General features: G+C 63.0%; 4 protein-coding genes across 9 annotated transcripts; 3 read left to right on the top strand and 1 right to left on the bottom strand.

Annotated features, from left to right (window-relative positions):
- Positions 1 to 25,794, top strand: ECE2 (endothelin converting enzyme 2). 5 transcript variants are annotated; one of them, XM_069864522.1, is made up of 20 exons: positions 3 to 159; positions 1,616 to 1,702; positions 2,068 to 2,212; positions 2,361 to 2,576; positions 2,675 to 2,799; positions 2,934 to 3,083; positions 3,170 to 3,235; positions 3,435 to 3,623; positions 4,052 to 4,194; positions 4,336 to 4,450; positions 4,700 to 4,810; positions 5,029 to 5,127; positions 5,220 to 5,297; positions 5,499 to 5,602; positions 5,932 to 6,042; positions 6,367 to 6,434; positions 7,015 to 7,205; positions 7,287 to 7,382; positions 7,485 to 7,678; positions 25,783 to 25,794. In XM_069864522.1, exons 1-19 carry the CDS (start codon positions 118 to 120, stop codon positions 7,659 to 7,661), a joined length of 2,313 nt encoding a protein of 770 aa, XP_069720623.1. In that variant the 5' UTR covers positions 3 to 117; the 3' UTR covers positions 7,662 to 7,678; positions 25,783 to 25,794. The 5 variants fall into 5 exon arrangements, with proteins under 5 accessions (XP_069720626.1, XP_069720625.1, XP_069720623.1 ...); XM_069864525.1 differs by lacking the exons at positions 7,485 to 7,678; positions 25,783 to 25,794 and adding an exon at positions 6,581 to 6,638 and having other exon boundaries at positions 1 to 159; positions 7,287 to 7,384; XM_069864521.1 differs by lacking the exon at positions 25,783 to 25,794 and having other exon boundaries at positions 7,485 to 8,243.
- LOC138724470 (mitochondrial ubiquitin ligase activator of nfkb 1-A-like) lies at positions 8,998 to 11,351 on the top strand. Of its 2 annotated transcripts, XM_069864463.1 has the most exons (5): positions 8,998 to 9,005; positions 9,160 to 9,298; positions 9,466 to 9,553; positions 9,635 to 9,755; positions 9,933 to 11,351. In XM_069864463.1, the coding sequence occupies exons 2-5, from the start codon at positions 9,182 to 9,184 to the stop codon at positions 10,627 to 10,629; spliced, it is 1,023 nt and encodes a 340-aa protein (XP_069720564.1). In that variant the 5' UTR covers positions 8,998 to 9,005; positions 9,160 to 9,181; the 3' UTR covers positions 10,630 to 11,351. The 2 variants fall into 2 exon arrangements, with proteins under 2 accessions (XP_069720564.1, XP_069720565.1); XM_069864464.1 differs by lacking the exon at positions 8,998 to 9,005 and having other exon boundaries at positions 9,048 to 9,298.
- On the top strand, positions 17,038 to 20,757 carry CAMK2N2 (calcium/calmodulin dependent protein kinase II inhibitor 2). The gene is made up of 2 exons (XM_069864527.1): positions 17,038 to 17,317; positions 20,094 to 20,757. Exons 1-2 carry the CDS (start codon positions 17,053 to 17,055, stop codon positions 20,162 to 20,164), a joined length of 336 nt encoding a protein of 111 aa, XP_069720628.1. The 5' UTR covers positions 17,038 to 17,052; the 3' UTR covers positions 20,165 to 20,757.
- On the bottom strand, positions 21,242 to 26,414 carry EEF1AKMT4 (EEF1A lysine methyltransferase 4). Its single transcript, XM_069864526.1, has 3 exons — positions 26,241 to 26,414; positions 24,976 to 25,259; positions 21,242 to 22,553 (listed from the first exon to the last, which is right to left on the bottom strand). The coding sequence occupies exons 1-3, from the start codon at positions 26,410 to 26,412 to the stop codon at positions 22,254 to 22,256; spliced, it is 756 nt and encodes a 251-aa protein (XP_069720627.1). The 5' UTR covers positions 26,413 to 26,414; the 3' UTR covers positions 21,242 to 22,253.
- Between the last annotated feature and the right edge of the window lie 14 nt (positions 26,415 to 26,428).

Here is a 26,428-nt window from a genome sequence, read left to right as displayed (position 1 = left end):
TCCATCCCCGTCGCAGCCGTGCCCGGTGCCGGTGCCGGCCATGGCGGAGGCAGGCGGCGCTGCGGCAGCCCGGCACGGCCCGGGCGGGGAGCGGAGCTAGGCGGGAGGCGGCCCGGGATGGCCAGGATGAACGTGGCCCTCCAGGAGCTCGGACACGCCGTGAGTGCGGGGAGCGGGGGGAGAGCCCGGGGCTGCGGGGGCTGCTCGGGGCCGGGGAACCGGGCGGCTGAAGGGTCCCCGTCCACCGCGGTGGGAAGAGAAGGGGAGGGAGCCCCCCCCCCGAGCCCCCCAACGTCTGCTTGGGGTCGGGCAGGGAGAGGTGGGGCAGCCCTGCCGTGTTCCCCCCGCCCCGAACCGGTGTGGAGCCCACCCGGGGCACAGTGATGCTGCTTGTAGGGTGCCCCCCAGGGTGCCCCCCTGTCCCCACGGTCTCAGCCCCACAGAGTGGGAAGGAGGAGAGCCTCAGGAGGTGCCAGGAGGTGCCAGGGATGGGGTGCTGCCAGTTGGTGCCTGGGAGGATGAGGACCACCCGGGAGTGGAGCGTGCTGAGGGAGCCAGAGTAGCGGGGGTGCCCAGCTGGCTAAGCTCCCACAGGATGCCGAGCCATCCCTTCCAATGCCGGTGGTTCCCAGGAACCCACCCTGACCCAGGGCTCCCGTCAATCCCAGCCTCACGCCCTTGCACCACAGCGGCCCTTGGCTAAACCCACCCAGCCCCAGTGAGATGACGGGGGACAGAGCTGGGCACGGGGCACTTGCTCTCCTCGACCACCTTGCCCATCATCCTTCCCGCCCCGGCTCCTTCCTGGCCCCTAACACCAGCCCTGCAGGCAGCCCTGGGGCATCCACCTTAGTCTGCAGCACAGGTGAGTGTTAACTCTGATGCCTAAGGACGGCTTGTAACCAGCAGCATTGCTGATTCTCTTTCACCAAAGCCTCCGGCTTTTCCCTCCAACTCATCCCTCCCTTCCAAAGCTGCTGGCTCAGCTCCGCTACCTCCCACTCTGCTGAGCCCTCAGCAGCCTTCACGGCTGGGTGAGTGCAAGAAGCCCCTCTGGGCTGCCCCACAGGGCCAGGAGCAAGGGGGTCCTACCCTGCTGCTGGCACTCCCTGGAGTGCCCCCTCTCCCCCCACATGCTCTGCTGCACAGGCTTGGCCCTGCACCCCGGGCATCCCTGGGGGCAGGATGGGCTGGGAGGCACTTCCAGATGTTTCGGACCGGTGCACATCTGCATGGAAAGTTCCAGGCGGGGGGAGGCGGGGCAAGGCAGCAGCACTAGGCAATGGTTGCCTGGCAACAAGGACCACGTCTCCGTGGCGATGTGGCACCTGTCGGCAGGGCTGATGCCACGGCTGCCATGGTGACATGGAGGGATGCTCCGGTGGGAGCCTCCAAGCCTCCCACCAGCAGCTCTCCCCATGCTCCCTGGGGCCACCCGGGGTTGGGGACAGCCTCTAGGAGAAGCACAGGTGCACCAAGGGAGGCCAGGGGCTGCCCCAGCCCCGCTGTGAGCCCCCTGAGCGGGCACCAGTCCTCGCCGTGAGAGCCAGAGGGGGTGGCAGGGCAGGGGGCAGCCCCCCCAACCACCATCCCAATCCTCTCCCTCCCTCAGCAGATGCCCGACTACAAGCGTGCCACGCTGCAGGATGATGAGGGGCCAGAGCCAGCGGGGGATGGCAGCGTCTCTCCCGACAGTGTAGAGGTGAGGTCTGCCCCGGACCCTCCATCCTCCCCCTCTCCATCCTCCCTTGCCCTCAGCCAGAGCCTGTCTGCAGACGGGTGGGCAGCAGGAGCAGGGCCAGGAGCCAAGCTAGCCCTGGCTGTCCCCGGGGATGTGCTGGGAGGCAGCTAAAATGCGGCAGAGAGCGTGCCAGGGCCACCGTCCTTCCTTGCGGCTGCGGGGCTACCAGCACCCACCGCCGGCTCCCTGGGCACCCACAGTGTGATGCCCTGGTCCCCTCCTCGCCATGCAGCTGAGCCAGGCACTGGGGAACAGTAGGGGAAGGAAGGGGGAGCAGCAGAGTTCAGTCCCCCCACGGTGCGATGGCAGGTCCTGCTCCTGCCCAGGTGGGGTTTCGGAAGGGTCCGGGGCCACTGCTCAGCCGCCTGGCCTCACGCAGCCAGCTGGAGCTGGTGCTCTGCGCCGTCGCAGTCTCGCTGGCCGTGCTGCTTGGAGTCGCCATCATCGCCTTGGCCATCCAGTACCATAGAGGTAGGCAGGACAGGGAGCACTGGGTCAGCTCAGTGTGGCTCTTCCAGCCGCTCTGCCCACCCTGAGGTGTAGGCAGGGCTTGGCCCTGCTCCGTGCCTCAGTTTCCCCCAGCCCATGTGCACAGCCCCAGGCATGCCTTCCCTGCCAGATCCCTCTCACAGCACGTGCCTGACGGACGCCTGCATCCGGGTGGCCAGCAAGATCCTGGAGGCCTTGGATGCGGAGACGGACCCGTGCCAGGACTTCTACCAGTACTCGTGCGGGGGCTGGATTAAGAGGAACCCGTTGCCCAATGGGCGCTCCAAGTGGAGCACGTTCAACAGCATCTGGGACCAGAACCAAGCCATCATGAAGCACCTCCTAGGTGAGCATCACGATGGTCACAGCCACTGCGGGAGTGCTCTCCGGGCATGGGTGAGCAGATTCCAATCATCGCCAAGGCTGACTCTCAGTCTCCTGCAGAGAACGCCACCTTCAACTCCAGCAGTGAAGCAGAGCGGAAAACGCAGCGGTACTACCTGTCCTGCCTCAAGGAGCAGAGGATAGAGGAGCTGGGCTCTCAGCCTCTCATGGAGCTCATCGACAAGGTGGGCAGCTGTCCACACGTGAGCTGAGCTCTCGGGGCTCAGCCCAGAATGTCTCCGCTCTTACGTTACTGGGGAGTGAGCAGCCCCTGGGGACAGACCCTGTCCCTCTCTGAGACACCAAGTCCATCTTCCAGCAGATTGGGGGCTGGAACGTCACTGGCTCTTGGAACCAGACCAGCTTCATGGAGGTCCTCAAGATGGTGTCAGGCACATACCGGGCAACACCCTTCTTCACAATGTACGTAGGTGCAGACTCCAAGAGCTCCAACAGCAACATCATCCAGGTTGGCACCTCAGCACCGCAGCTGGTGGGCACCAGTGGGGCAATGGCAGGCACTAGGCTGCCCATGCTGCCCCTCTGTCCTCCCAGGTGGACCAATCGGGGCTTTTCCTCCCATCCCGGGATTACTACCTGAACAAGACTGCCAACGAGAGGGTGAGGCTGGGGGCTGGGCACCCTGTCGGTAGCAACTGGGGGAAATCCACAGCAATGGATTGCAAGCAGTGCCAGGGCACCTGCATCCTACCCATCGGGTGGCACGGTGCCCAGGCTGGGGTGGGCAGCAGCTCTGAGCCCCCTGGTGAGCTGGGGTGAGCCGTGGCTGGGGCTAAGCTGGGGCTTGGGGTCCTGCCAGGTGCTAGGAGCGTACCTGGACTATATGGTGGAGCTCGGCACACTTCTGGGGGGAGCCCTGGAGCCCACCCGCTTCCAGATGCAGCAAGTGCTGGATTTTGAAACCCAGCTGGCCAACATCACCGTGCCCCAGGCTGAGCGGCGAGATGATGAGAAGATCTACCACAAGATGAGCATTGCAGAGCTGCAGGTGGGCATGGCACAGTGCAGCCTGGGGGATCCCTCTGTGCACACAAGAAGAGGTTGTCCAGTGGAACACCAAGGGCTCCATGCCTGCTGATTTCCCTGCTCCCCCCGTCCCAAGGACGGCCTGGGCAGCCCCATAGATGTGGGACATGCACTCGGTGCTGGAGTGAGGTGCTCACTCCCCTGGTCACTGGGATTTGGGGAGAGCTGCCACTCTGCGTGGGGTGGGGAGCCCCCTCCTTGTCCTGCAGCACTGAGAACAGCAGGGAGCCATGGAAAGGGTTCTAGCAAGAGAAGGGAACTGGGGTGGTGAGGGATCTTAGGACCTTCCCAGGGAGCACAGCCCCTGTCCCCAGGATTCCCCTTGTGCTGGGCAGGATGGAGCACAGCTGTGCCAAGCACCCAGGTATTCCATCCCCATGTCCTCTCCAGGCCCTAGCCCCTGCCATCGACTGGCTGGATTACCTGTCCTACGCCCTGGCCCCGCTGGAGCTGTCAGACTCTGAGCCTGTGGTGGTGTATGGGGACACCTACCTCCAGCAGGTCTCCGACCTCATCAGTGGCACCGACAGAAGGTGAGGCACCCGTGAGCCCCTAGTCATGCCCCATTTGGGGCTACCCCTGCAGCAGGAGCACATTTTGGGCTCAGTGATGGCTTGGAGGCTGGGGTGTCCCCATGGATGGTGTTGAATTGCAGCATCACTCTGTCCCTGCAGCATCCTGAACAACTACCTGATCTGGAATCTGGTGCAGAAGACGGCCTCCAGCCTGGATCAGCGCTTTGAGACGGCCCAGGAGAGGCTGCTGGAGACACTCTACGGCACCAGGAAGGTAACGGGGGACCTGGGACCAGCCCCCCCGCCCCAGCCTGGAAGCGGCCAGGACCACCTCTGCCCTTGGGATGCCCCTGAAATGCTGAGCCCTGGGTGCTGTAGAGGAAACCCAGGAATCATCTTTTGGGGTGGGAGTTTAGCTGCTGAGCATCTCTGCTCTGGGGAGGGGGTAGAGTCAGGCTGAGGGAAGGGAGAGGATCAGGGGAGGGGACTGCGGGTCTCAAGGACCCACATCTCACTCCCACAGTCCTGCACACCCCGCTGGCAAACCTGTATCTCCAACACGGATGACACTCTGGGCTTCGCCTTGGGCTCCCTCTTTGTCAAAGCCACCTTCGACCGGGACAGCAAGGCCATCGTGAGGATGCTTCTGCCCCCATCTCATCCCCTACTCACCACTATCTGCAGGAACCTCCCTTCTCCCCTCCATACCCGAGGGATAGGAGGCAGGGAGCAAGGAAACCAGACTCTCAGCCCCTGGGAGTTCACATCCTGCCTGCCCTGTCCCTTCCGATGGGGTGGAGTGGGCAGGTGGGCAGTGGGGGGCAGACATTCTTTATTCCATCCTCTCCCCAGGCTGAGGAGATGATCAGCGAGATCCGGGCGGCATTTGAGGTGTCCCTGGACCAGCTGGACTGGATGGATGAGAAGACTAGGCAGGCTGCGAAGGAGAAGGTGACTTCAGGGAGTGCAGTGGGTGGGAGACTTCCCCGGATCCTGGTAAGCCCCCCCATCCCATCTCACCACCAGGACCTCTCCCCATGCAGGCAGATGCCATCTATGACATGATTGGCTTCCCTGACTTTATCCTGGACAACAAGGAGCTGGACGATGTCTATGATGGGGTAGGGGAACACCTGGATCACAGGGAGGGGGTCTGGCCCCTGCTCACACCAGGCCTTGGAGGGCTCTGTGGTGGGACAGTGCCCCTGTTTGGGGGATGCTTTTGGGATGGGGCATTACATGGAGTGCAAAGGGCATCCCAGCCAGGGTGGGGGGGAACAGCCCTCAGGGGACCCTTCCTCATCCCTCCTCTTCCTCACCAGTACGAGGTCTCGGAGGACTCCTTCTTCCAGAACATGCTCAACTTCTACAACTTCTCTGCCAAAGTGATGGCCGACCAGCTCCGAAAACCCCCCAACCGCGACCAGTAAGGGGGAGGGCCTTGGGGGGGGCAGGGTGAGGAGGATGTGACACCAACACGGTGTCATAGCACTGTCCCCAGCACAGCCTGGATGGCACTGGTTCACTGGGGGGAAGTTCTCCGCATTGGGTAGCACAGCGTTGTAGGTCACCCAGTGGTGGCTCTAGCTTGTCCCCAGGATGGGGTCCTTTGGTCATGGGGCGGGGGGTCGCAGTGCCAGCCCTGAGCAGGGCAGAACAGGGGGCCCATGGTAGGAGATGGCACAGGAGGGTGCCAGGATAGGGGGGAGAGGGGACACATCCCTGCCTGTCCCCTGTCCCACCTCCCTGCCCCAGGTGGAGCATGACCCCACAGACTGTCAACGCCTACTACCTGCCCACCAAGAACGGCATCGTCTTCCCCGCTGGCATCCTGCAGGCTCCTTTCTACGCCCGCAACCACCCCAAGTGAGCCTGGTGCAGGGATGGGGGACATCTTCCTTGGGAGGAGGGGTCACGGGCTGGATCAGAGCCAGCACCCCACAGAACCCCCGCAGCCACAAAATGAAGCCCCGGGGGGGTGAAGGTGCAGCAAGGCTTTACATCCTGCAGCCAAGACAGCCTGCAAGGTCCTTGTGGGGCTCCCAGCTGGGTGCCAACCAGAGCAGAGTCTCACCAGGTGTCCCAGACACAGAGGGGATGCTCAGGCAGCGGGCAGGGTGCCCAGGCTGGGGGCAAGCTGGGATGGCATCGTCGCCCCTGTTAACTTGGCTTTCTCCAACGGCCCCACAGAGCCCTTAATTTTGGTGGCATCGGCGTGGTGATGGGGCACGAGCTGACCCACGCATTTGATGACCAAGGTGAGAGCCATAGCCCCAACTCCCATTACCCCTCGGTGTGGGGAGGGGGTGCCGCAGGCACACAGGGGTCCCGCTTCACCATCCATCGCATCATGCGTGCTCATGTCCCCCCGGCTGCCCCCCCTTCTATCGTCCTGTCTCCCCAGGTGGCACCCGCCGATACCTCCCCCGGCTTCTCTGTGCAGCTTTCGCTCCATCCGCTTGGTGAGGACATGGTGTCTGCAGCCCCAGCCCCCTCCTCCTCCTACTCACAGGGGGTGGGATGGGTCCCGCTCACATCCACTCTGCTTTGCACCTTCACTGCAGCCGAGATGGTGTCAACAGGGAAATTTGTGGTTGACAAATCTGGCTGGGGACAGCAGGGATGCACTGGGGGGCTGCGGCACAGCTGAGGGCCAGATGGAGCCCAGCAAGAGCAGGGACTGGGGGACACCAGCTCCCCTGGGCATGGACCCACAGCACCAGGTGCTGTGGTGTCCGTGGGACTGTCCCGAGTGCACCCCCCCTGCTTTGGGAACCCCTGCAGTGGGGGCAGCTGGCATCCCCCCTTCCCACCCCACCCCATGGCTTGGTCCCACAGGGCGGGAGTACGACAAGGAGGGCAACCTGCGGCCATGGTGGCAGAACTCCTCCCTGGAGGCCTTCAAGAACAGGACGGCATGCATGACAGAACAGTACGGCCGCTACACTGTCCACCACGAGAAGGTCAATGGCCGGCAGACGCTGGGTGAGAACATTGCCGACAACGGTGGACTCAAGGCAGCCTACAACGTGAGTGCCACCATCCCAAGGGGACGTGGAACTCTGTGCCTGTCTGTCCCCCCTTGGGGCTTCACGGTGCCTCTCCTGCAGGCATACAAATCCTGGCTGCAGAAGAACGGGGAGGAGAAGCGTCTGCCAGCCCTGGGGCTCACCAACCACCAGCTGTTCTTTGTGGGCTTCGCACAGGTAGGGCGAAGCAGGTTCCCTATCCTTTCCCGGCTCCTCAGAGCCACCCGTCCCACCCAGGGAGCTGTGCTGCTGTCCCTGAGGCTGCTCCCACTCCGGCAGGTGTGGTGCTCCGTCCGGACACCTGAGAGCTCCCACGAAGGGCTGGTGACTGACCCCCACAGCCCCGACAAATACCGCGTCATTGGCACCCTCAGCAACTCGCGGGACTTTGTCAAACATTTCGGCTGCCCCCTGGGCTCCCCCATGAACCCCGGCAAGCACTGTGAGGTGTGGTAGGGATGGGGAGGGTGCTGGGGGCCGAGCCCTCACTGGCTACTGGAGCTGGCCCACCGGCAGAGAGCGAGGCCACCTCCCAGGTCACCCTCTGTCACGGTCCCAACCCGTGCACTCACCGCACGCCACCTCACCCCACCTCTGTCCCCCTCCCCAGCACACATGGCCCCACGCCGGGCACCCACCGCAGCCCCCAACCACCGCCTGGGGCAGAGAAGCCGTAGCACCCCCAAAACGCACCTCTGCACCCCAACCCTGACACGCTAGAGACAGACTCAGCTCAGGCTCCCCAGCACCGCATCCCCCCCGGGGCGGGCAGGTCAGAGGGGGCCCAGGGAGAGCACTAGAGCCGAGCTCCCCTGCTCCTGCCCCACAACCTGCCAGAGATGCAGGCTGGGGGCTATCAGGCTCCACTCCTCCCTGGCCCCGTCCCGATCCAGCTTGGCTTCCCCATCCACCTCTGCTGGGACCAGTGGGCGGCAGCAGGGACTCTGGTGCCTTCAGCTGTGGGTGGCTGTCGCTGAATTTATTTAACTATTAAAAGCAGTTTCCACTTACTTTGGCAGTTCCAGGTCCTTCATGGTGTTGAAGCCGGCGGAGGGTGGGGGGATCAGAGGTGAGATCTGGAGTAGGGATGACTCAAAGTCTGAGGGACTTGTAGGAAATGAGGGAATGGCCTCAAGCTCCGCCAGGGGAGGTTTAGGCTGGACATCAGGAAAAAATTTTTCACAGAAAGAGTCATTGGGCACTGGAACAGGCTGCCCAGGGAGGTGGTTGAGTCACCTTCCCTGGAGGTGTTTAAGGGACGGGTGGACGAGGTGCTGAGGGACATGGTTTAGTGATTGATGGGAATAGTTGGACTCGAGGATCCGGTGGGTCTTTTCCAACCTGGTGATTCTATGAAATGAGATATCCCAAAGGATGGGAGCGGGAGATAAGACATTGCAAGGGCCAGGAGCAGATGAGAGATCCCAAGGGACCAAAGGAAGGCGGGAGCAGATGCGTGGGACGGAGAACCGCAGCCGCAGGGCTGAGCCCCAGCTCTGGCACCCCTGCAGGGTCGGGGGGGACCGAACAGGGTGGCGCGGGGAGGCGGAGGGTGTCCCTGGGTCACAGCACAGGTGTCCCCACCCCTCCCCAGCCCCGCGCCGGGGAGGGACCCGCCGGGGGGGAGGGGGCGCAAGGGCAGTCGGGAGTTGTAGTCCTGCCGGCTCCTGGCGCAATGCAGGCCGGGAGCTGTAGTCCGGCGCGAGGCACGCCGGGGGATGTAGTTCTGGGGGCGAGCTCTCCACCGCCGCGCCGGGTGGCCGCACTACGTTTCCCATCAGGCAGCGCGGCGGGGCCGGGGCGCCTCGGGCCCGGCGGAGGGCAGCGGGGCCAGGGGGGGACCGGGGGTGCTGGGCCTCGGCCGAGCCTGGCAACTGCGCCTGCCCCGGGAACAGGGACAGTGGGGACATCCCTGTCCCTGGACTGACCTGCTGCTAACGCGCTCCCCTTGCAGGCTGCCACCCGAGCCTGGCACAATGGACGCGCCGCCCATCACGCCTGGGGAGCTGCTGTGTCTGGGCTCCAGCTTCGCCTTCTCCGGCCTCTTCTACTACCTGTACAGGAGGAAAGCCAGAGTTGTGGCACGCATACAGGTAGCTCAGTCCCTTACACACTCTCCCCAGCCCGCTGCATCCCCTACAAATGTCATGATTCCCAGGCAGTCACATCCTGTTACAGATCCCCACAATGCATCACTCACCCTCTGTCTGCTAGCCTGTCTCTCCCTGCCCATGTTCACGTTCAGCCTCTGCTCTTCCAGGAGGCCCCAAAGCTTAAGGTTGATGACGATTTACCAGCACTGGTGTCTGCAGCTGATGGGAGGTGTCTGCCTTATGTTGCCCTGGAAGGTAAGGAGTCCCTGTGGCCCCACAATGAGGGTAGGGGCTGGGATCTTCTCCTTCAGATGTGATGCATCCCATGGTCTTTAGGCACAGTGCTGCCAGCCAAGGCTGCACTGACCAGCCATTACCATGAGGGGCTGCAGGGTGTGATCCAGAAACTGCTTCTGAAAGAGTATCGGCTGATCTGGAACAGCTTGACCCGGAGCTGGTGAGTGGTGGGAGGGGATGGCAGGGGTGGATTTGCACTGATGGGTTCAGGCCCCCATCCTCTGGGGCCATTTAAGAAGCGGAAAGCGGCTTGGTTAAAGGCTCTAGGCCCTACCCTGGGCTCAGCCACAGGAGCTGAGAGTTGTCCACATCTCAGTGCTGTGCCCTCTGCTTGCAGGAGCGAGAGCGAGCGAGTGCTCTCCGAGCAGGTCTACACCGTCCCCTTCTTGCTGGCCTCACCAGACACCGAGGCGGTGACACAAGTGAGCGTGGAGAGCCCGCTCCGAGCCGTATGCCTGCCGCTGGAGGTGGTGTATGAGCGGTTCCAGCAGCCAGCCCACAGCTTCCGTGACCTGCTGGGCCAGTACTTGAGCGGGGAGAAGCCCAAGGGCATCCTGGAAACAGAGGAGATGCTGCGGGTGGGGGCTGGGCTGACTGGCATCGGGGAGCTGGCCCTGCACCCCAACGGCTCCCTGCACCTCCAACCACCAGCCCAGGGGGGCAAGTATTTCCTATGCCTGGGGGACTGGCAAACGGTGCTGGCAGAGCTGGAGTCAGCCAGCGGGTTCTGGAAGGGGGTGGCCATGCTGTGCGCAGCGTTGGGCCTGGGCATTCTCCTGCATGCCCTGTGCCGTGCCTACCAGCGCACTCGCCTCAAGCAGCAGCTGGAGGACAAGGAGCCAGACGGCGAGGAGGCTGGAGGCGGAGGGCTTGAGAACTGCTGCGTGATCTGCCTGACACAGCCCCGCGAGTGTGTTCTCTTGGGCTGTGGTCACATCTGCTGCTGCTTCCGCTGCTTCCAGGCCTTGCCTGCCCGCCTCTGCCCCATCTGCCGGGGGCCCATTGAGCGTGTGGTACCCCTCTACCAGGCCTGAGAACACCTGTGGGGTAGGAGAGGCAGGGAGGGGCAGTGTGAACCAAGCCAAGCCCAGAGCCTGCAGAAATCTCAGGTGTCACACATGCAGCTGAGCGATTCCTGTTGGGAGGGAAGATCTTGATGTGCCCCTCATCTTTTTTTTGGGGGGAGGTGGGGGGAGGAGTTATAGCTTCTTCATCCTCCCTCTGTCTGCCAGAAGGACACCACACTCCACCAAACCTGAAGGCTTGGGGGAAATGTACTCAGTGCCTGAGCGGAAGAGCTGAGTCCCAAGCTCCACGCTGGAATGTTCCTCTGGCAACTGGCTGTTTGACAGTTCCCTTTTCCCAGCTCTGACCCCCCAAAGCCATTTGGGGCTTTTCCGTTGTTTGACTTTGCCAATGAGTGGTTTTCTCTGTGGGGAGGATGGCGAGGGCAAGACCAGGGCTGTCACAGGACACAGCTGCCAGGGTGGGGATGACAGAGACCCAGCCCCACCTCCTGAGCCACCTCAGTGGCTGACCTTGGTGCCGCCCAAGGAAGGGGGACATTGTCCCTCCATCCCTCTCAGCAGGGTCCCCGCTCTCCTCTTGCAGCAGGACAGCCCTAGGATGCCCTGGAGTCTGCTTGTGCTTCCGGTCCCCACCACCCCCAGTTTTCCTGCCCACCTCCTGGCCACAACCGAATGCGGGAGTAGCTTGCAGTGGTGTGTGGAGTGATAAAGCCAAGGAGTCAAGATCAGCCTCACCTCTTCCTTCGCGCCATGAAGTTGGGCGGACATGCCAGCAAGCAATGCTCTCTCCTGGGGCAGCCAGCCCTGGTGCATGCTCACCAGTGGGTGGTGGGCTGGGAGGGCATCTCCTCAGGATACAGCCCCAAAGAGCGGGGGGGGGTGGGGTGGGGGGTGGAAACAGGACTGTTGCCAAGACAATCATGCTCCTCCGGTCTCCATGGCAACCACTCCCCTGGACTGCTCCCCATCAGCTCCTGGCTGCAGTTGCCCAGGCAACGCACAGGCTCTTCTGGCTTCTGCCTGCCGCTTTGGGGCACCCAGGATTTTGGATGGGGGTGGGAGGACAGCACTTTCAGGCCTTTGGCAGCCAGACAGCAATGTTGGGAGGTGGTTGATGTGCCCCCTCTCCAGGACAGCAGCCCCCATTGCTGCCAGCTGGGGCTGGGAGCTTGCCTGGGGCAAAGGTGTCCCTGTGGTGTCCCCAGGACTGCAGCCAGCTGTGATGTGCAGGAGCACCCAGTGAAACCTCCTGGGACCCGTGCATGTTTTAGGGAGTGGGGGGTTCCCCTTCTCTCCCCGTCCCATCTTCCAGCCCAGCCTCATCCTCACATCAGCACAGTGACTGCCGCGCTGCAGATGAGCAGTGGGGCCCGGGTTCCACCCCCCCGCCTGGAGCTGGGCATCCCCTCCGCAGCAGGAGGGATTTCTGGAAGGAGATAAATACCAGATGGGAGAGGGACAGGCTGCCAGGAACACACTTCCAGTGTGCCAAGAGCTGCTGTCACAAGTGTGTGTGTGGGCTGGGGAGGACGGGAGGTGCCCCTGCTCCCCGAGACTGCTCACCTCATTCCCCAGCCAGACACCTGGGGATGGGGACAGCTAGAGAGGGACCCGCAGCCACCTGCTCCCCTCTGTCCCCACGGGTTCTCTGTGCTGGAGGCATGCACGGAGGTTACCAGCACATACACTCTTCCTGCCACCCTGTGCTAGGGCACAGCCCTGTCCTCTATCAGCCCTCTACCCTAGGAGGCCACTAGCCTCACGGTGGCCTGGACACACCAATCCCACCAAGCAGCCCTGTCTGGCACTGCTCCGGGCAGCAGTGTGACTCAGCCACTCAGCTTAGTGCCAGTCAAAGCCTTGCTGTGCCAAACCACCCGGCACAGGGCCTGCCTGGCCATGTCATAGCGCCTGTGCCCCTGGCGAACCTGCTGAGCTCCCTCCCAAGAGGGATTTTTGGTCCAGAGCCGGACAGCAGGGAGCTCACACTGCCCAGGCTGAACCCTGCCCAGCCTCCCTCCCCGCTGCACAGGGCTCGAGAGGGACCCAGGTGTCCTGCCAGCTGCCCCCCTTCACTCAGACGTCTGCAGGTGCCAGCCCATGCCCGTAGCCCCCACCTGTACTCCCCAGGGCTGCCAGCCTGCTCCCACCTGCCTCCCTGTCTGTCTCTGTGGTGACCAGAGATGCAGTGGCAGACAAGGATGGGGCTTAACACCCCGGCAGCGCTGGTCACCCCAACCTCAGGGTTTACCTCCCTGACCCTTCTGCTCCCCCACAGCTCAGGGGCAGGGAACCCTCTGTGAAGCTCCTGCCACAGGCAGTGTGCTGGGAGTGCCCCATCTGCTCAAACACATCCATGGCTTTGCTGGGACTTCTGCTGTGCCCCAGGTAGCCCTCGTGAGGGCTGAGGATAGTGCCGTCACCATTCTGTCTGCCCCAGCAGGGTGTGCCCCCTCGGGAGCACCCTCTTCCCAAAGCCGTGCTGTGTACCAAGGCAGACAAACTCATCTTATTAGTGACAGCGCACTGGCTGCCCCCAGCTCTCCTGTAACCACTTGAGTCCTTCCTCCCTGAGAAAGGTTCTTGCCCTGCAGGGATGGATTTTTGGCCTTGTCACTGGTTGCGGGAACAGCACAGGGTGAGGAATGTGCTGCTGTCCTATGTTTGCCCACAGCACAGCTGCCAAATAAGGTGCCCACATGTCACCTGTCCCCCTATATCTCCTCACTATGGTGACAAGGGCTACCACAACTCTCGGCACATATGGCCATCCTCACCACCTGCACCCATCCAGGTTCCATGTCTCCCTCCCCTAAAATGCAAAGGAGCTGCCTGACCCACAGCAGCATCCCCACCTGGGCTCTGCATCCGAGCCCTGGCATTCCCAACCTTGTGGGTGACCTTCACTGGTTTCCCATGCCAGGCTGGGGTGGGTGCTTGGAGAGAGCAGCAGTGCTGGCAGCAAGGAGCTGGTGCTCAGTGAGCTGCAGGCCGGGGCTGCCACCGCCGTGGAGCAGAAGTGCCATTTCACGTTTCTTGGCAAGGGTGGAAGCAGCACAGATGAAGGCACCAGAGCTGGCCTCTAGGCACGCCTCTGCAGCCCCCAGCCCCAGATGACAGCATCCACAGCTCCTGGACCTGCAACAGAGAAAGCCCTGGATCTGGTGGGTGACGCCTCCTGCCTCCTCCTAGCCCCCTGTCATCCAGCTGCTATTCACCAGGCCACCAACCCTGTCCCTGCTGAGCCCTGGGACCATGAGGTGCTCCCACCCAGTCCAACTTTTGCTGCCTGAGGGTCCCTGCAGAGCCTGAGCAGGACATGCCCCACTATGAGCTGCTTCTGCATGTACAGGGCGTTTCTCCACCATAAAACCACTTGAAGCACCAGTGACCGCAGGGAAACTCCTCACCTCCATCAAAGAACCCGAGCCAGCACCTGAATCCCCACCAAGGATGAGGGGCTTGGGGGCAGCGTCCAGCTGCAGGGGTGGGTCACAGCAGGCACTGGGAGGCTCCCAGGGCATCACTCGCAGCCGGGCAATGCAGCACAACCTCCACTGCTGGCCCTGCTGCGGCTAGGAGCCTGGCTGTGTGCCCCTGTCTGGCCCTTCATCCACCCCGGAGGGGTCACGGTTGGCCCCCAGCCCTTGCATCACCTGCAAGGTGTTCCAGCTCAGGGGCTGCAGCCCAGGTTTAAGGAGCCAGGGTGAAAAGAGCCACCAGCTTCTCGCTCCTCCAGCCCCTTCTTCCCAGTGGAGTGGGATTTATGTCGGACAAACAGCTGCAAAGGAAGCGAGAAAGGAGATTATGTGGCTGCTAAAAGGCGGATAACGAAGGTGGGATGAGAGCCAGGAGAAGGAGTGAGCGCAGTCCATCTCACTATAGGAGGGTGCAACATGCTCTGGTAGGGGATGAGCATGGGGTCCCTCCTGCCCACCTACCTACAACTGGGTCACAGGTACCTTGTCTCCCCCTCCCAAGGATGCACAACCATCAGCACCCTTGGGGAGCCAGATACCGGAGACTTCCCAAGGAGATGCAGTGCCCAGGGCCACAGTGCTGCCCTGTCCCACCTACACTCCAGCTGTGCTAGCACAAATCTAGAGCTCCTCCTGTCTGGGCTCGGTGGAGGGTCCCTCTCACACCCCAAAGCGCCAGCCAGTCCCACAGAGCTCCCCCCACCCCACAGACAAGGCAAGAAGCTCCTCTGGGTGCGAGACACTGCACAGATAGGAGTGCAGGTGTGGGTTAGGCAGGGCCATTCCCAGGATGACCCCTCTCAAGCCCCTTGCACCAGGGACCCACTGGGCTGGAAAGCCTCCTGGAGTGCAGCACTGGCTCTGCTCACATCCCACACAGCCCATCTGCTCCTTTTCTCGCTCACCCCCAGCTCTGCGCGTGCCACGGCCTGCCTGTCACTGCCCACGGGCAGTGGCACATGGGCTCGGTGATGGGAAAAGCAGGCCACATCTCAGCGTGGGCCTCTCGCCTATTTTCCCAGGCGCTTTTTGCCAGAGCAGAAGCCATCACATCAAAAAGTTCAAGCTGGTTCCCTAGCAAAGGCAGGAATAACGGCATTGCCTTGCCAGCGGAGAGTGGGCACTGCTGCCCCATCCCTACCTCCCTCTGCTCTGGGAGGAGATGGCAGCGACCGGTGCTTTGCAGAGCCCGGCACAAAGGGAAAGGCATGGCTGAGCCTTCCCAAAATAGAAATACCTGCCCTCTCACATGGACCAGTGAGGCTCATTCTTTCCTGCAGCACCTTTCAACATTATCTCAGGCCTTGGAGATGCTAGCATAGAGAGGGACCACAGGGCTGTCTGTAAGACCCCACTCTTGCTCCCTCGAGACACCCAGAGAAAGATTCTCACGGGGCTGGTGAGCACTGCTTCCACACAGGGTTCTGGCTCTCCTACAACCCAGTGCACCAACACAAGCAGTGGGGCCGGGATGCAGGGGAGCAGCAGGAAAAGGGCTACCCTGTGTTAGCATAATCCTCTCTAACCAGCCTGTATTGTCCTCATGATCCTTGTCATCGTTGTTGGAATCATCATTGTTGTTGTCATTGTCATTATCGTCCTCCTCCTCCCACCAAGGACCTACCAGGTTCAGGGGCCAGGACTGTACACACAGCTCAGACAAGGAGCAGCAGCCCAGGACTTAAGTTTGAATCACCCTCCTAGCCCCAGGTGGCCAGGATGGGTGTCCCAGGTGAGGCTGCTCAGGGACATGATGACAATTAGTACAATCACTGCCCTAGCAGTGGAAAAAGCAGAAGGAAAGGTGTGGGACAAGGTTTTGCAGAGAGGACACAAATGGGGCTCTGGGGCCACTGTTGTAGGTGTCTCCTCACCAGGACATGGCAGGTCCCCACAGGGATGGCTCCCTTTGCCCTTGTCCACAGAGAGCCCCCAGGGAAGGACCAAACCATGGAGCAAGGGGCATCCCTTGATAGTAATGGTTGGACTCGATGATCCAGTGGGTCTTTTCCAACCTGGTGATTCTATGATTGTATCCCAGGGCACAGCCCCTATGTGGCCATGCTCACGAGTTCCTGCAGAATGACACTCACATGCCCCCGAAGCCCTGCAAACACACGCAAATGGGCTCGTCTACATATACATGCATGTATGTATGGGGGCCAAGGGGACTGGCAGGGGCTGGGGCAGGGCCAGTGTGACTCCAGGGGGGACCCCAACACAGGGGGCTGTGGGTAGGGGTGCCTGGATGGGCTAGGGGCAACCTCAGTGGGGAGATCTAGAGTGGGACCTAGTCTGGAGAGCTGGAGTGTGCTGGACCACAGGAGGATGGGAGCTGGCCTAGGGGTGTTCAGGGTGGTCAGGGGGACAGGCACAGGGTGTCTGGGCTCTGTTTGGCATCACCCCGGCACGCCGGGGGAGGGCTGGGCTGGACCTGTCTGACCCTGGGGTCTGTGGCAGTGCCAAGGGTTCCCTGCTCCACAAGGGCAACCACCCCCGGTTTGGCTGTGCTGGGAGTCCCTGCCTGTGCCAAAGGCTCCCTGCTCCACAGGGGCACCCCATGTTGGGGGCACCCCAAGCTGGGCTGCGCCCGGTGTCCCTGGCAGAACCAAGGGCTCCCAGCTCCGCAGGGGCATCTCGTGTTTAGGGGCATCCCGAGTTGTGGCCAGCCACCCTGAGCCAGGCTGTGCTGGGGTTCATGTCGGCACTGGGGTCCCTGTTCTGCAGGGACACCCCACATTCAGGGACACCCCACACTTAGGAACACCCCGCATTGAGGGACCCCCACCTGCAGGGACCCTCCGCATTCAGCACCCCCCGCTCAGGCCCCTTCCCCGGGCCTGGCCGGGCTCCCCGCGGTGTCCCCCCCGGGTCCCGGTGCCGGTGCCCGCCGTTCCGCGGCGCTCCGGAGCCGCCCCCCGCCGGGGGGGTCCCCGCTCCCCCCGGATGCATGACTTCATCCTTCCGCCCGGGTTTCCTCCCCGCCGCCGCCGCCGCCGCCGCAGACCGGCTCCCGGCTCCCGGCGCGGCTCGGCCCGGCCCCGCCATGTCGCAGGTGCTGCCCTACGGCGAGGACAAGGTGGGCCGCTACGGCGCCGAGCCCGAGGCGGGGGAGCTGCCCTTCAGCTGCCGCCTGCAGGACACCAACGCCTTCTTCGGGGGCAACCAGGGCAAGCGGCCCCCCAAGCTGGGACAGATCGGCCGCGCCAAGAGAGGTACCGCCCGCCCCGGCCCCGCCGCACCGCGCTGCGACACCCCCGGCACCCCGGGCTGCCCCCCGGCTCTGCCCCGCAGCACCCCCGGCACCCCCGCATCTCTCCTTCCATCCCAGCGCTGCCCCGAGATCCCTAATTCTCCCCTGCAGCATCCCCAGATCTGCCCCACAACACCCCCGGCACCCCGAGCTGCATTCCGGCTCTGCCCCGCAGCATCCCCAGCACCTCCGGATCTCTCCTTCCATCCCAGCTCTACCCTGGGATCCCCAATTCTCCCCCGCAAGCATCCCCAGCTCTGCCCCGCAGCATCCCCAGCACTCTCGATTCTCCCACGGCATCCCCATCTCTGCCCTGCAGCATCCCCGGCACCCCTGGATCTCTCCTACCATCCCCGCGCTGCCCCAGCACCCTAAGCTGCATCCCCATCTCTGCCCCACAGCATCCCCGGCACCCACTGATCTCTCTTTCCGTCACAGCTCTGCCCCGGGATACCCGATTCTCCCCCACAGCATCCCCATCTCTGCCCTGCAGCATCCCCAGCTCCACCCCGCAGCATCCCTGGCATCCCCGGATCTCTCCTTCCATCCCAGCACTGCCCCAGCACCTCAATCTCCCCCAGAGCATCCCCATCTCTGCTCCACAGCATCCCCAGCACCCCTGGTTCTCCGCAACCGCAGCCCCGGCTGTGCCCTGCAGTATCCCTGGCACCCCTGGATCTCTCCTTCCATCCCAGCTCTGTCCCAGCACCCCCGATTCTGCCCCACAGCATCCCCAGGAACCCTGAATCTTCCCTTCCACCCCAGCATCATCCCACAGCATCCCCAGGACCCCCCGATATGCCCGCTCCATCCCTAGCTGTGCCTTGGCAACCCCGGATCTGTCCTGCAGGATCCTCGGTGCTGCCCCACAGCATCCTCAGGAGCCCCGGATCTGCCCTTCCATCCCCAGCTCTGCCCTGAGAACCCCAATTCTGTCCCACAGCATCCCCAGCGCTGCCCCACAGCATCCTCGGACCCCTGGATCTTCTCCCTGCATCCGCATCATCCCCACCAGTGGCCAGAGCATCCCTGGCGCTGCCTGCCAGCACCATCGGCATCGCCCCACAGCGTTCCTGAGACTCCCTAGCACTGACCCCCGCCCCCACCCACTTCTGCCCCCCAGTATCCCCAGCACTGGCCTCGGGATCCCCAGAGCCTCCAGCTCTGCCCCCCATCATCCCCGGCACTGCCCCCCAGCACCCCCAGCGCTGCCTCAGAACCGCAGGCTCCCCTCTCCCCAGCTCCAGACACCAGCGCTGCCCCCCCAGCCTGGGGCTGCTCCCCTGGGACTGTCCTCAAGCATCCCTGGGGTTGCCCCTTAGCACCTTCACAAGTGCCCTCGGCACCTCCCCAGAACTGCTCCCCACATCCCCTTGGCCTGTCCTCCCCTCATTCCTATAAACAAGCCCCCCAGCATCACCAGGAACAGCCCCCCCAGCCTCATAAACCTCTCTCCCTCCACATTCCTGCCTGCCGCAGAGACCCTCAGCAGCAGCCGCCGGCAATGCTGATCAACAAACACCCCCCTCCCCGTGTTTACTGCCCCCCAGGACTCCCTGAATCTTCGTGCCCCCCCCTTGCCCCTGGCTTTAAAGCCTTCCACAGACACCCCATCGGCAGCTCCCCTGCCTCCATCAGGACCCAAATAAATGGCCCCCCCTTCTCCTGCACCTCAATCTGTCACCATCAATCCTCCCCGATACCTTGGGGACCTCTGAGAATGGCCCTTGCCTTCCCTGCAGCCCCCACCCTGCCTATTTGGGGGACCCCCATAGGCAGCCCCCCCATCCTTGAGCTGCAGAGGCAAAAGTGGGGGGGATGACAGAACTCCCAACCCCCAAATGCACCCCAGTCTCGAGGCGGGGGTGAGCCACTGCCTGTCCCCCCTTTGCAGGGGTGGTGGCTGGGTCTAGCAGACCCCTGGGGGTGATGAGGGGCCAGTTCCTCCTCCGTGGTGATGGGGGGGGTCCGGCTGCTCCCCCAGTGATGCTGGTAATGTGTCGGGGGGGGGTGTCTGGCCAAGCCTCCCCCAAGGGTGGTGTGAGGGGGGTTGCTGAGCACCCCAGTAGTGGTTGGGGGGGTGAGGTATCTGTCCCACACCCCTCGGGGTGATGGGGGAGGTCTGCTGAGCTGGTGATGTTGATGTTTGGGGGGTGTCTGTGTAGCCCCTCCTCGATGGTGATGCTGATGGGGTCTGTGCAGCCTCCCAGCAGATGATGCTGATGGGGGAGGGGTGTCCAGCCCCCTACATGGGGATGCTGATGATGGGGGGCTGTCCAGCTCCCCTGATGGCGATGCCGACGGTGAGGAGGGGGGTGCTGTGCACAGCGGGTGATGCTGATGGGGGTCTGGCTGCCACCCCCGTGGATCTGGCGGTGCTCCCCCCGCTGGGTCATTACCCATTCCAGTCCTGTTGCTCTCATCAGCGGCTGCCGCAGAGAGGAGGGGGGGGTCCTTGCTAGTCTTTCCTGACCCCCCCTTTCCAAACCACCCATCCGGAGGCTGTCAGCTGCCTGGGAGGGGATTAGGGGTGTGTGTGGGGGATGCTGTCCTACCCAAGCCAGGTGGGGGAGGGCAACACCCCCACCCCCATCGCATCCAGCTGTGCGCCCCAGCATCTTGGGGTTAGGGGGGCACATCTAGAGCCCTCCTGGGGCGTGGGGAGTGGGTCGAGAGCCAGGGTTGGGGGCAGAGGTCCCCTTGCCCACACGTGTCCCCCCCCCAACCTGTCCCCGCAGTGGTGATCGAGGATGACCGGATAGACGAGGTGCTCAAGGGCATGACGGAGAAGTCACCGCCGGGGGTGTAAGCTGGGACCCTCCGCCAGGACCCGCAGGCCGTGTGCCCTGCTCCCAGCCTGCTCGGCCCTGCATGCTGGCTGGACCGCGACACGGAGGGGGACGCCGTGCCCCCCATCCCCATGCACTTTACCCCTCCGCCCCCCCCGGGGCTGGGGGGGGGGGCACAGCCTGCCGAGCCCCCCGCCCTGGGCAAAGACCCCCTCCCCGGGGGGGGCACAGACCCCCCGCTCTGCCGCAGGTGCCCCCCATCCTCCTTGGCTGGTGGGGTTGAGGGGGGAGCCCCCTGAATCCTGGGGCGAGCGGGGGGAACGCTGCTGTCCAGAGACATTTTTTGCTCCATCATTTTTTGCATGAGCTTGGTGGCCCAGGCGCCCGGTCCTGGGGCCGAGGGTCAGCCCCACCACTCCGGCACGCTTCTTTTTAAACAGAAACTCCTCATATTTGTATTTTTATATCCGAATCTTTGTTAAAAATCGATCTGCTGACGTTGAAATGTTGAAGTAACTGCATCGGGAAAACAAACAAACAAGCAAACAAAAAGGTTCATATTTTTTTCCATAAGAAAAAAAAAGACAAAAAAAGAAGAAAAAACCAACGGGGGGGGAATAAAAATGAGAAAGATGGAGGGGGTGTGAAGAGAGCTGAAGATGCGAGAAGGGGACCGGGGACCCCCAGCCCAACCACCACCACTGGAGAGTTTGGCAGCACCATCAGCCACCACAGCCCCCTCGCAGCATCGCCGCGGCCAGAGCCCTTCCCTTCGGCGTGGCCGGGGATGCCAGGGGGGTCCCGGCGCTGCCCCTCACTTGAGGGCCGTGGCGGGGGAAGCAGGGAGGGCGAGGACCGGCCTGAGTTGTTGTTTTTAATTTTGTACTTTAATTTAATTTTATTTTTTAAGAAGCTTCTCGGGGGGGTCTGATATGCATGAGAAACTCGTCATCTTTTTCAATAACCTACGAGTGGCATTTACGGAGACAACGACGCAAAAAAAAAACCAAAAACAACACAACAAAACCACCAAACAAAAAACAAAACAGAGAAAAAAAATACAAAAAAAAAAGGAAAAAAAAAAGATACTTGTGTCATGATGTTCTACAAATGATCCATTGTAAATTTAAATGCCATTTTTCACTGTACTGGTGAACAAAATGCAATGAATAAAATACATTCATGTACCAAGGTGAGGCAGGCAGCTGCTGATTCTTTTTGTCCCTCCCAGGCATCAGCTGCTTTTCAGGGTACCTGCGGGATGGGGTGGGGGGAGGCTGACCCCAGAGTCCTTTGCTGGCTCCTGGCACCGAGGGAGCCACCGGCTGACCCAGTTATGCCTTTTGCCAGCAATAAATAGCAGCCCGGTGGCTCACGCCATGTGCTACCACCAACCCTCTGAGGAGGGGTCCTCTCCGCGTCCCTCCGCGTCACCCACCTTGGGGGAGAGTTCAGTGCCCGGACAGCCCCTGCGGATAGCCCTGGTGGCACCAGCACAGCTGCCATGCCAGCACATGGTGACACGCCTGTCACCAGCCCCCAGAACATGTGTGTCACCCCACTGCCAGCTCTAGGCACGCACAGACACGAGCTGGGGTTGTAACTGTGGCCAGGAGTGGGGACAGAGGGGATGGGGGCAGATGTGTCCCATCCCCAACCTGGACCCCCTGCCACCCGGCTGGTGGTGTCGAAGGACACGGTGTCCTTGTGTGCCCCCACAGGCTGCTCCAGGGGTACCACTGCAGGCTGGGGGGCAGTGGGCACCAGCGGGATCCTGCCCCCAGCGCAGCTGCCTGAGCCAGGGGAGGGGGAAACGACGGCCACGGGCATGGGAGCTGCTCCCCGCAAGATGGATGGGTGGAATTAAACCTGATTTGGTTTCATTACCGGCTGCAAAGCCCAGAGCCCTGGCTGTGCTCCAGCCAGGCAAGGGAAGGGCTGGGGGGGGCTGGCACAGCATCTCCTGCTCCCTGGGGCATCCCACTGCCCCCCAGGAGCTGGCCAAGCCCCCCCTGTTTTTTCTCCCCTTAGTCACATCACTGGGCAGCCATAAGGAGGAAGCAGCTTAAGGCGTTACTGGGTGGGGGGAGCCTAGGGAAGCCCCCGGGGTCACAGCTGGATGGCGAGAAGATAGTCCTCATCGTCTGGGGGTGCAGGGGGTGGCGGCGGGGCAGGGGGCAAGGGGGGCTGGTGCAGCCGGCGCCCCAGCGCCAGGTCCGAGGGGTCCAGGGTCTGCCCCTTGCGCATGACGTAGAGGAAGTAGTGGAAGGCAGCGGCGTCCCCATCCCCGCAGGCAGCGTGTCGCAGGGACCAGCCAAAGGCCTCCTGGGCATAGTGGGGCTTGCGGAAGTGGGGCTGGGCGAAGGTGATGGAGATGAAGCAGCCCCCTGGGCGCAGCACCCGGCTCACCTGCAGCAGGAGAACCCCCAGGACACAGGGGACACGCAGTGAGGTTCAACCCCTTCAGCAGGGACGCCCATTGCCACCTGCCAAACATCCCCCCGGCCTCTCCCCTCGCACCCCTAACCCCCCATCCTAACTTTGCCCCCCCTCTCTGTTTCTGACACGTCCCCAGCCCACCTACAACCCTGTGGCAAAGGGGAACGAAGGTCCCCCACGCACAACCTCTCCTTGCACCCAAAACTCTTCCGCCCCCATTCCACACAGCAGACAGCATGGAGATTCAACCCTGGCACATGGAAAATCTTCTCCCTCCTAGGCATCTGATCCCCCTAGAGCAGCATGGGACCCCCATCCCACCCACCCACCCCTCCCCAGGGCACCCAGCGCCAACACCCAGCATCCAAAGTCGTGACGAGGGAGTAGGTTGGATTGGAACGGACTTGACCCTTTTAATCACCATTTTCTCCCCGCTGGAACTAAGCCCCCACTAACAGGATGGAAAAGAACATCAATTTTCTTGCTTGGCTTTATCCAATGTCAAAAGGCTTTTACGGCCAGTGCTCGCGTGCTCGGCATGCAAAGGTAGCGCCTGGGGCGGGTGGGCAGGCAGCCAGCCCCCTCTCCCAGGCAGGGACACCCCCAGCGAAGGCGAGAGCCGCTGCAGCAGGGGAGAGGGCTGCGGGTGACAGCGTGGCCCTGAGTCCTGGTTTAATCCTGCTGGGAAGACCCACAGCTCAGCACCAGCTGGGGACAGAGGGAGGGAGCAGGCTGCCTGTGTGCCCCCCGCTACGCTGCGGTGGGGGTTTTGAATCAGACCTTAGTGGGTTTGGGTAGGAAAAGGGGAAGGCAGGTCCCTGCATCCCTGGATGGCAAGAAGATAGTCACTCAGCACCACTCCTGCACAGTGCTGGATGAATCCGTCCTGGAAAGACCCTATGGTTTCACAAGTGAAGGGCATGGGGGAAGGTCTTGGGGCTCAGGGCAGGGAGGGATCTCCGTATGGAGCCGAGCAAGAGGCATCCCGCATCCCATCCCTCGTTAATAGAGCACTGACAGCCGTTGCTTAGAGACGGGCGCAGGAAACCTTTCCATCCGCTGGCAGGCACAAGGTGGGGCCAGCTGCTCCCTGCTCTGGCACTGACCCATCACCCCCGGATCACCAGGTCAGGGCTGTCCCCGGGGTATCCCCATGGCTCGGGTGGATTTTCTGGACCTCACATTCCCCCGGGAAGCGCAAGGCAGAGGCTGTGGAAGTGCCCCAACCCGTGAGAAGGGGGTGCCAGCCCCACGGGGACTCACGTGGTGGGGCTAGTAAAGCAGCAAGCGGGTGGGAACACCCTGCGAATCCCCCAGGGATGAGGACAGCAGGGACTGGCTGCGAGCAGAGGCTGGTGCCCAGCGCTGCTGGGGGAGGGCAGGGATTGAGAAGGGGATTAAAAAGGGAAAAAAAAGAGGAAAGGGGGAAGAAAAATAAAAAAAAGAGCTAAATCCTCGCCCTTTGGCCAAATGACAAGGACAGGCAGCAGTGCTGGCAGGGAGCGTAGGGATGGTGAGGACAACCCCGCTACCCACAGTGCCTGGGATCCCCCTCCCTCCTGGGCTCGGGGAGGGGAGCAAAACTCAGGAGGGCACGTAAGGAAGAGGGGGGACAGTCTGTCTCCGCACCCTGCTGGGCAGGTGCAGCAATTAATTATCCCTGCAGTTATTTCCCTGGGGAAAGTGGGGCTGCCAGGACCCACACCCCCATGCCAGGGTGGGTTCAATCCGGTCCCTGCCTCCTGCTGCCAATTAATCAGGGCCTGGAGGCATCGCCCATCCCCGTGGCAACGCCACAGCCCAGTCAGATGCTGACGGGGGTTGCCATGGCAACCCCGAACCAGACGATGGGGACTCCAGCTAACGAGATCGAAACTGGGCTGGGAGGGGTTGGTGAGAGCCCGTCACAGTCTCATGGTCATCACCTCACTCTGGGCTGGCCAGGCCACCTCAGCGTGCACCCCAGGTCCCCTCTGTGCACTATCGGGTCCCCCTACAGCCACTCACACCAGGATGGGGTCTATTTTTACTGCCACCCCTTTGTTTTCAAGGTGCAAATGAAGAGGGGAGTCACACCAGCAGGATCTAGGGGCCCCAGAAATGCATCTTGCTCCATCCACCTCCCTGGGGAGAAGGCACTGTAGGGAGGGGGGGGGGTATCCCAGCCCCAAGGATCCTCAGAGCCCCCCCAAGGATGCTCAGAGCCCCCCAGTGCCCCTTTGCAGGGTGGCAGAGAGAGAAGCACCGCTCCGGGGTGGGAAAAGGCACTGGCTGGGGCATCCTGAGGGAAGCAGGGTGGCAAGGGGACACTCTGCACCTCCACTCCCCCCAAACCGGGGTGGGGCCACCCTCTGCCCCTCTCCCCAGCACCTCTGCCAGCACACCTCTGTACCTCTGCCAGCACACGACGCATGGCGGCGGCTGCCTGGGGCGAGACACACCAGGGATCGGTCTCCTCCACCATCAGCACGTCGAGGGTGCCCTTCTCCAGCACGACATCGAAGGTGGCATCGGGGAAGGTGAGGGCGCGGATGTCCATGACAGCCCAGCGCAGGCCGGGGCAGTGGGCATAGCGGGCGCGCATGGCTGCGATGCAGGCGGGTGAGAAGTCGATGCTGGTGACGTCGGTGTAGCCCCGCTCGTGCAGGTCGTGGCTCAGGGCACTGTTGCCACAGCCTGTGTGGGGACACGGCTCAGCCCGGGGCTCGGGGCACCCATGGGGGCTGCCAGCACCCCCCCGCCCGCTTCCCTCAGAGCCAGGGAAACACGCGGATGGGCTGGGGCAGGGAGAGAGGGAGCAGCAGCCTCACCACTAATCAATGAGTGCTTGACTAATTTTAATTACCCCCTTCCTGCAAGGTGGGTTCTTTGGGCTCCTGGACCTGTGGGGTGAGAGCAGCCCCCGCACACTGGATCCCCTCACCCTGGAGTGGGATGCAGGGCAACTGTAGGGATGCTGGAGGGAACCCCTCCATCCGCACCCCTCCGGCCCCTCCCCAGCGCTGTGGCACACCAGCTGGCTGTGCCCCCCCTGCCCCACAAGAGCCTGTGGGGGGCAAGGGACAGCAATGGAGGCAGCAGAGCATCTGGGGGGACGGACAGAGGGGTGGTCACAGGGAAGGAGAGGTGGACACAGGGACAGAGAGGTGGACGGAGAGACGGACAGAGTGATGGAGGGGTGCAAAAAGGGACAGAGAGATGGACAGAGGGGTGGACGGAGGAATGGACAGAGGGACGAGGAGTAGGCAGAGGGAGAGAGGGAGAGAGGGAGAGAGGGAGGGAGGGAGGGAGGGAGGGATGCCTGGCTCAGCCGCTTCACGCGGGGGCAGGCGGGGGAATGCCGGGGCGCGAGGGGGAAAGGAGGATTTGAGGGCTGTTAAGCGCAGCTGGCGGTGGGTGATCCTGTAACAGGATCGGTGATTACACCCGCCTAATCCCGGCGCCGGGGGGGGGACGGGGGATCATCCCGCAGGTGGGATTACCGGGCAGTGACACCAGCACCCGCACCCGGTACCGGCCCGGTGCGGCACCGCCCCCTCGCGGCCGCCACCGGCACATCCACCGGCGGGACAGCGACCCCCCCTCCTACCCCCCGCCGCCCCCGGGCACGCACCGAGCACGCACCGAGCACGCACCGAGGTCGCACCGAGCACGCACCGAGCACGAGGATGCGGTCCCCGGGGCGCAGCTCGGGCTCCAGTTGCGGGAGGAACCGCGAGAGCCCCCCCAGCCACTCGCGGGGCTCGGCGCCCTCCTGCCGGTACCGCGCGTCCCAGAAGCGGCGCTGTCGGTACCGGGCGCTGCCGGGGGGCGCGCGCCGCCGCTCCATGCCGGGCGCCACGTGC

Source organism: Phaenicophaeus curvirostris, chromosome 10, assembly GCF_032191515.1.
Source record: "Phaenicophaeus curvirostris isolate KB17595 chromosome 10, BPBGC_Pcur_1.0, whole genome shotgun sequence".
In the NCBI taxonomy this organism is placed as follows: domain Eukaryota; kingdom Metazoa; phylum Chordata; class Aves; order Cuculiformes; family Cuculidae; genus Phaenicophaeus; species Phaenicophaeus curvirostris.
Note: the sequence above shows the minus strand (reverse complement) of the source record. Positions and strands in the feature narration are given on the sequence as shown.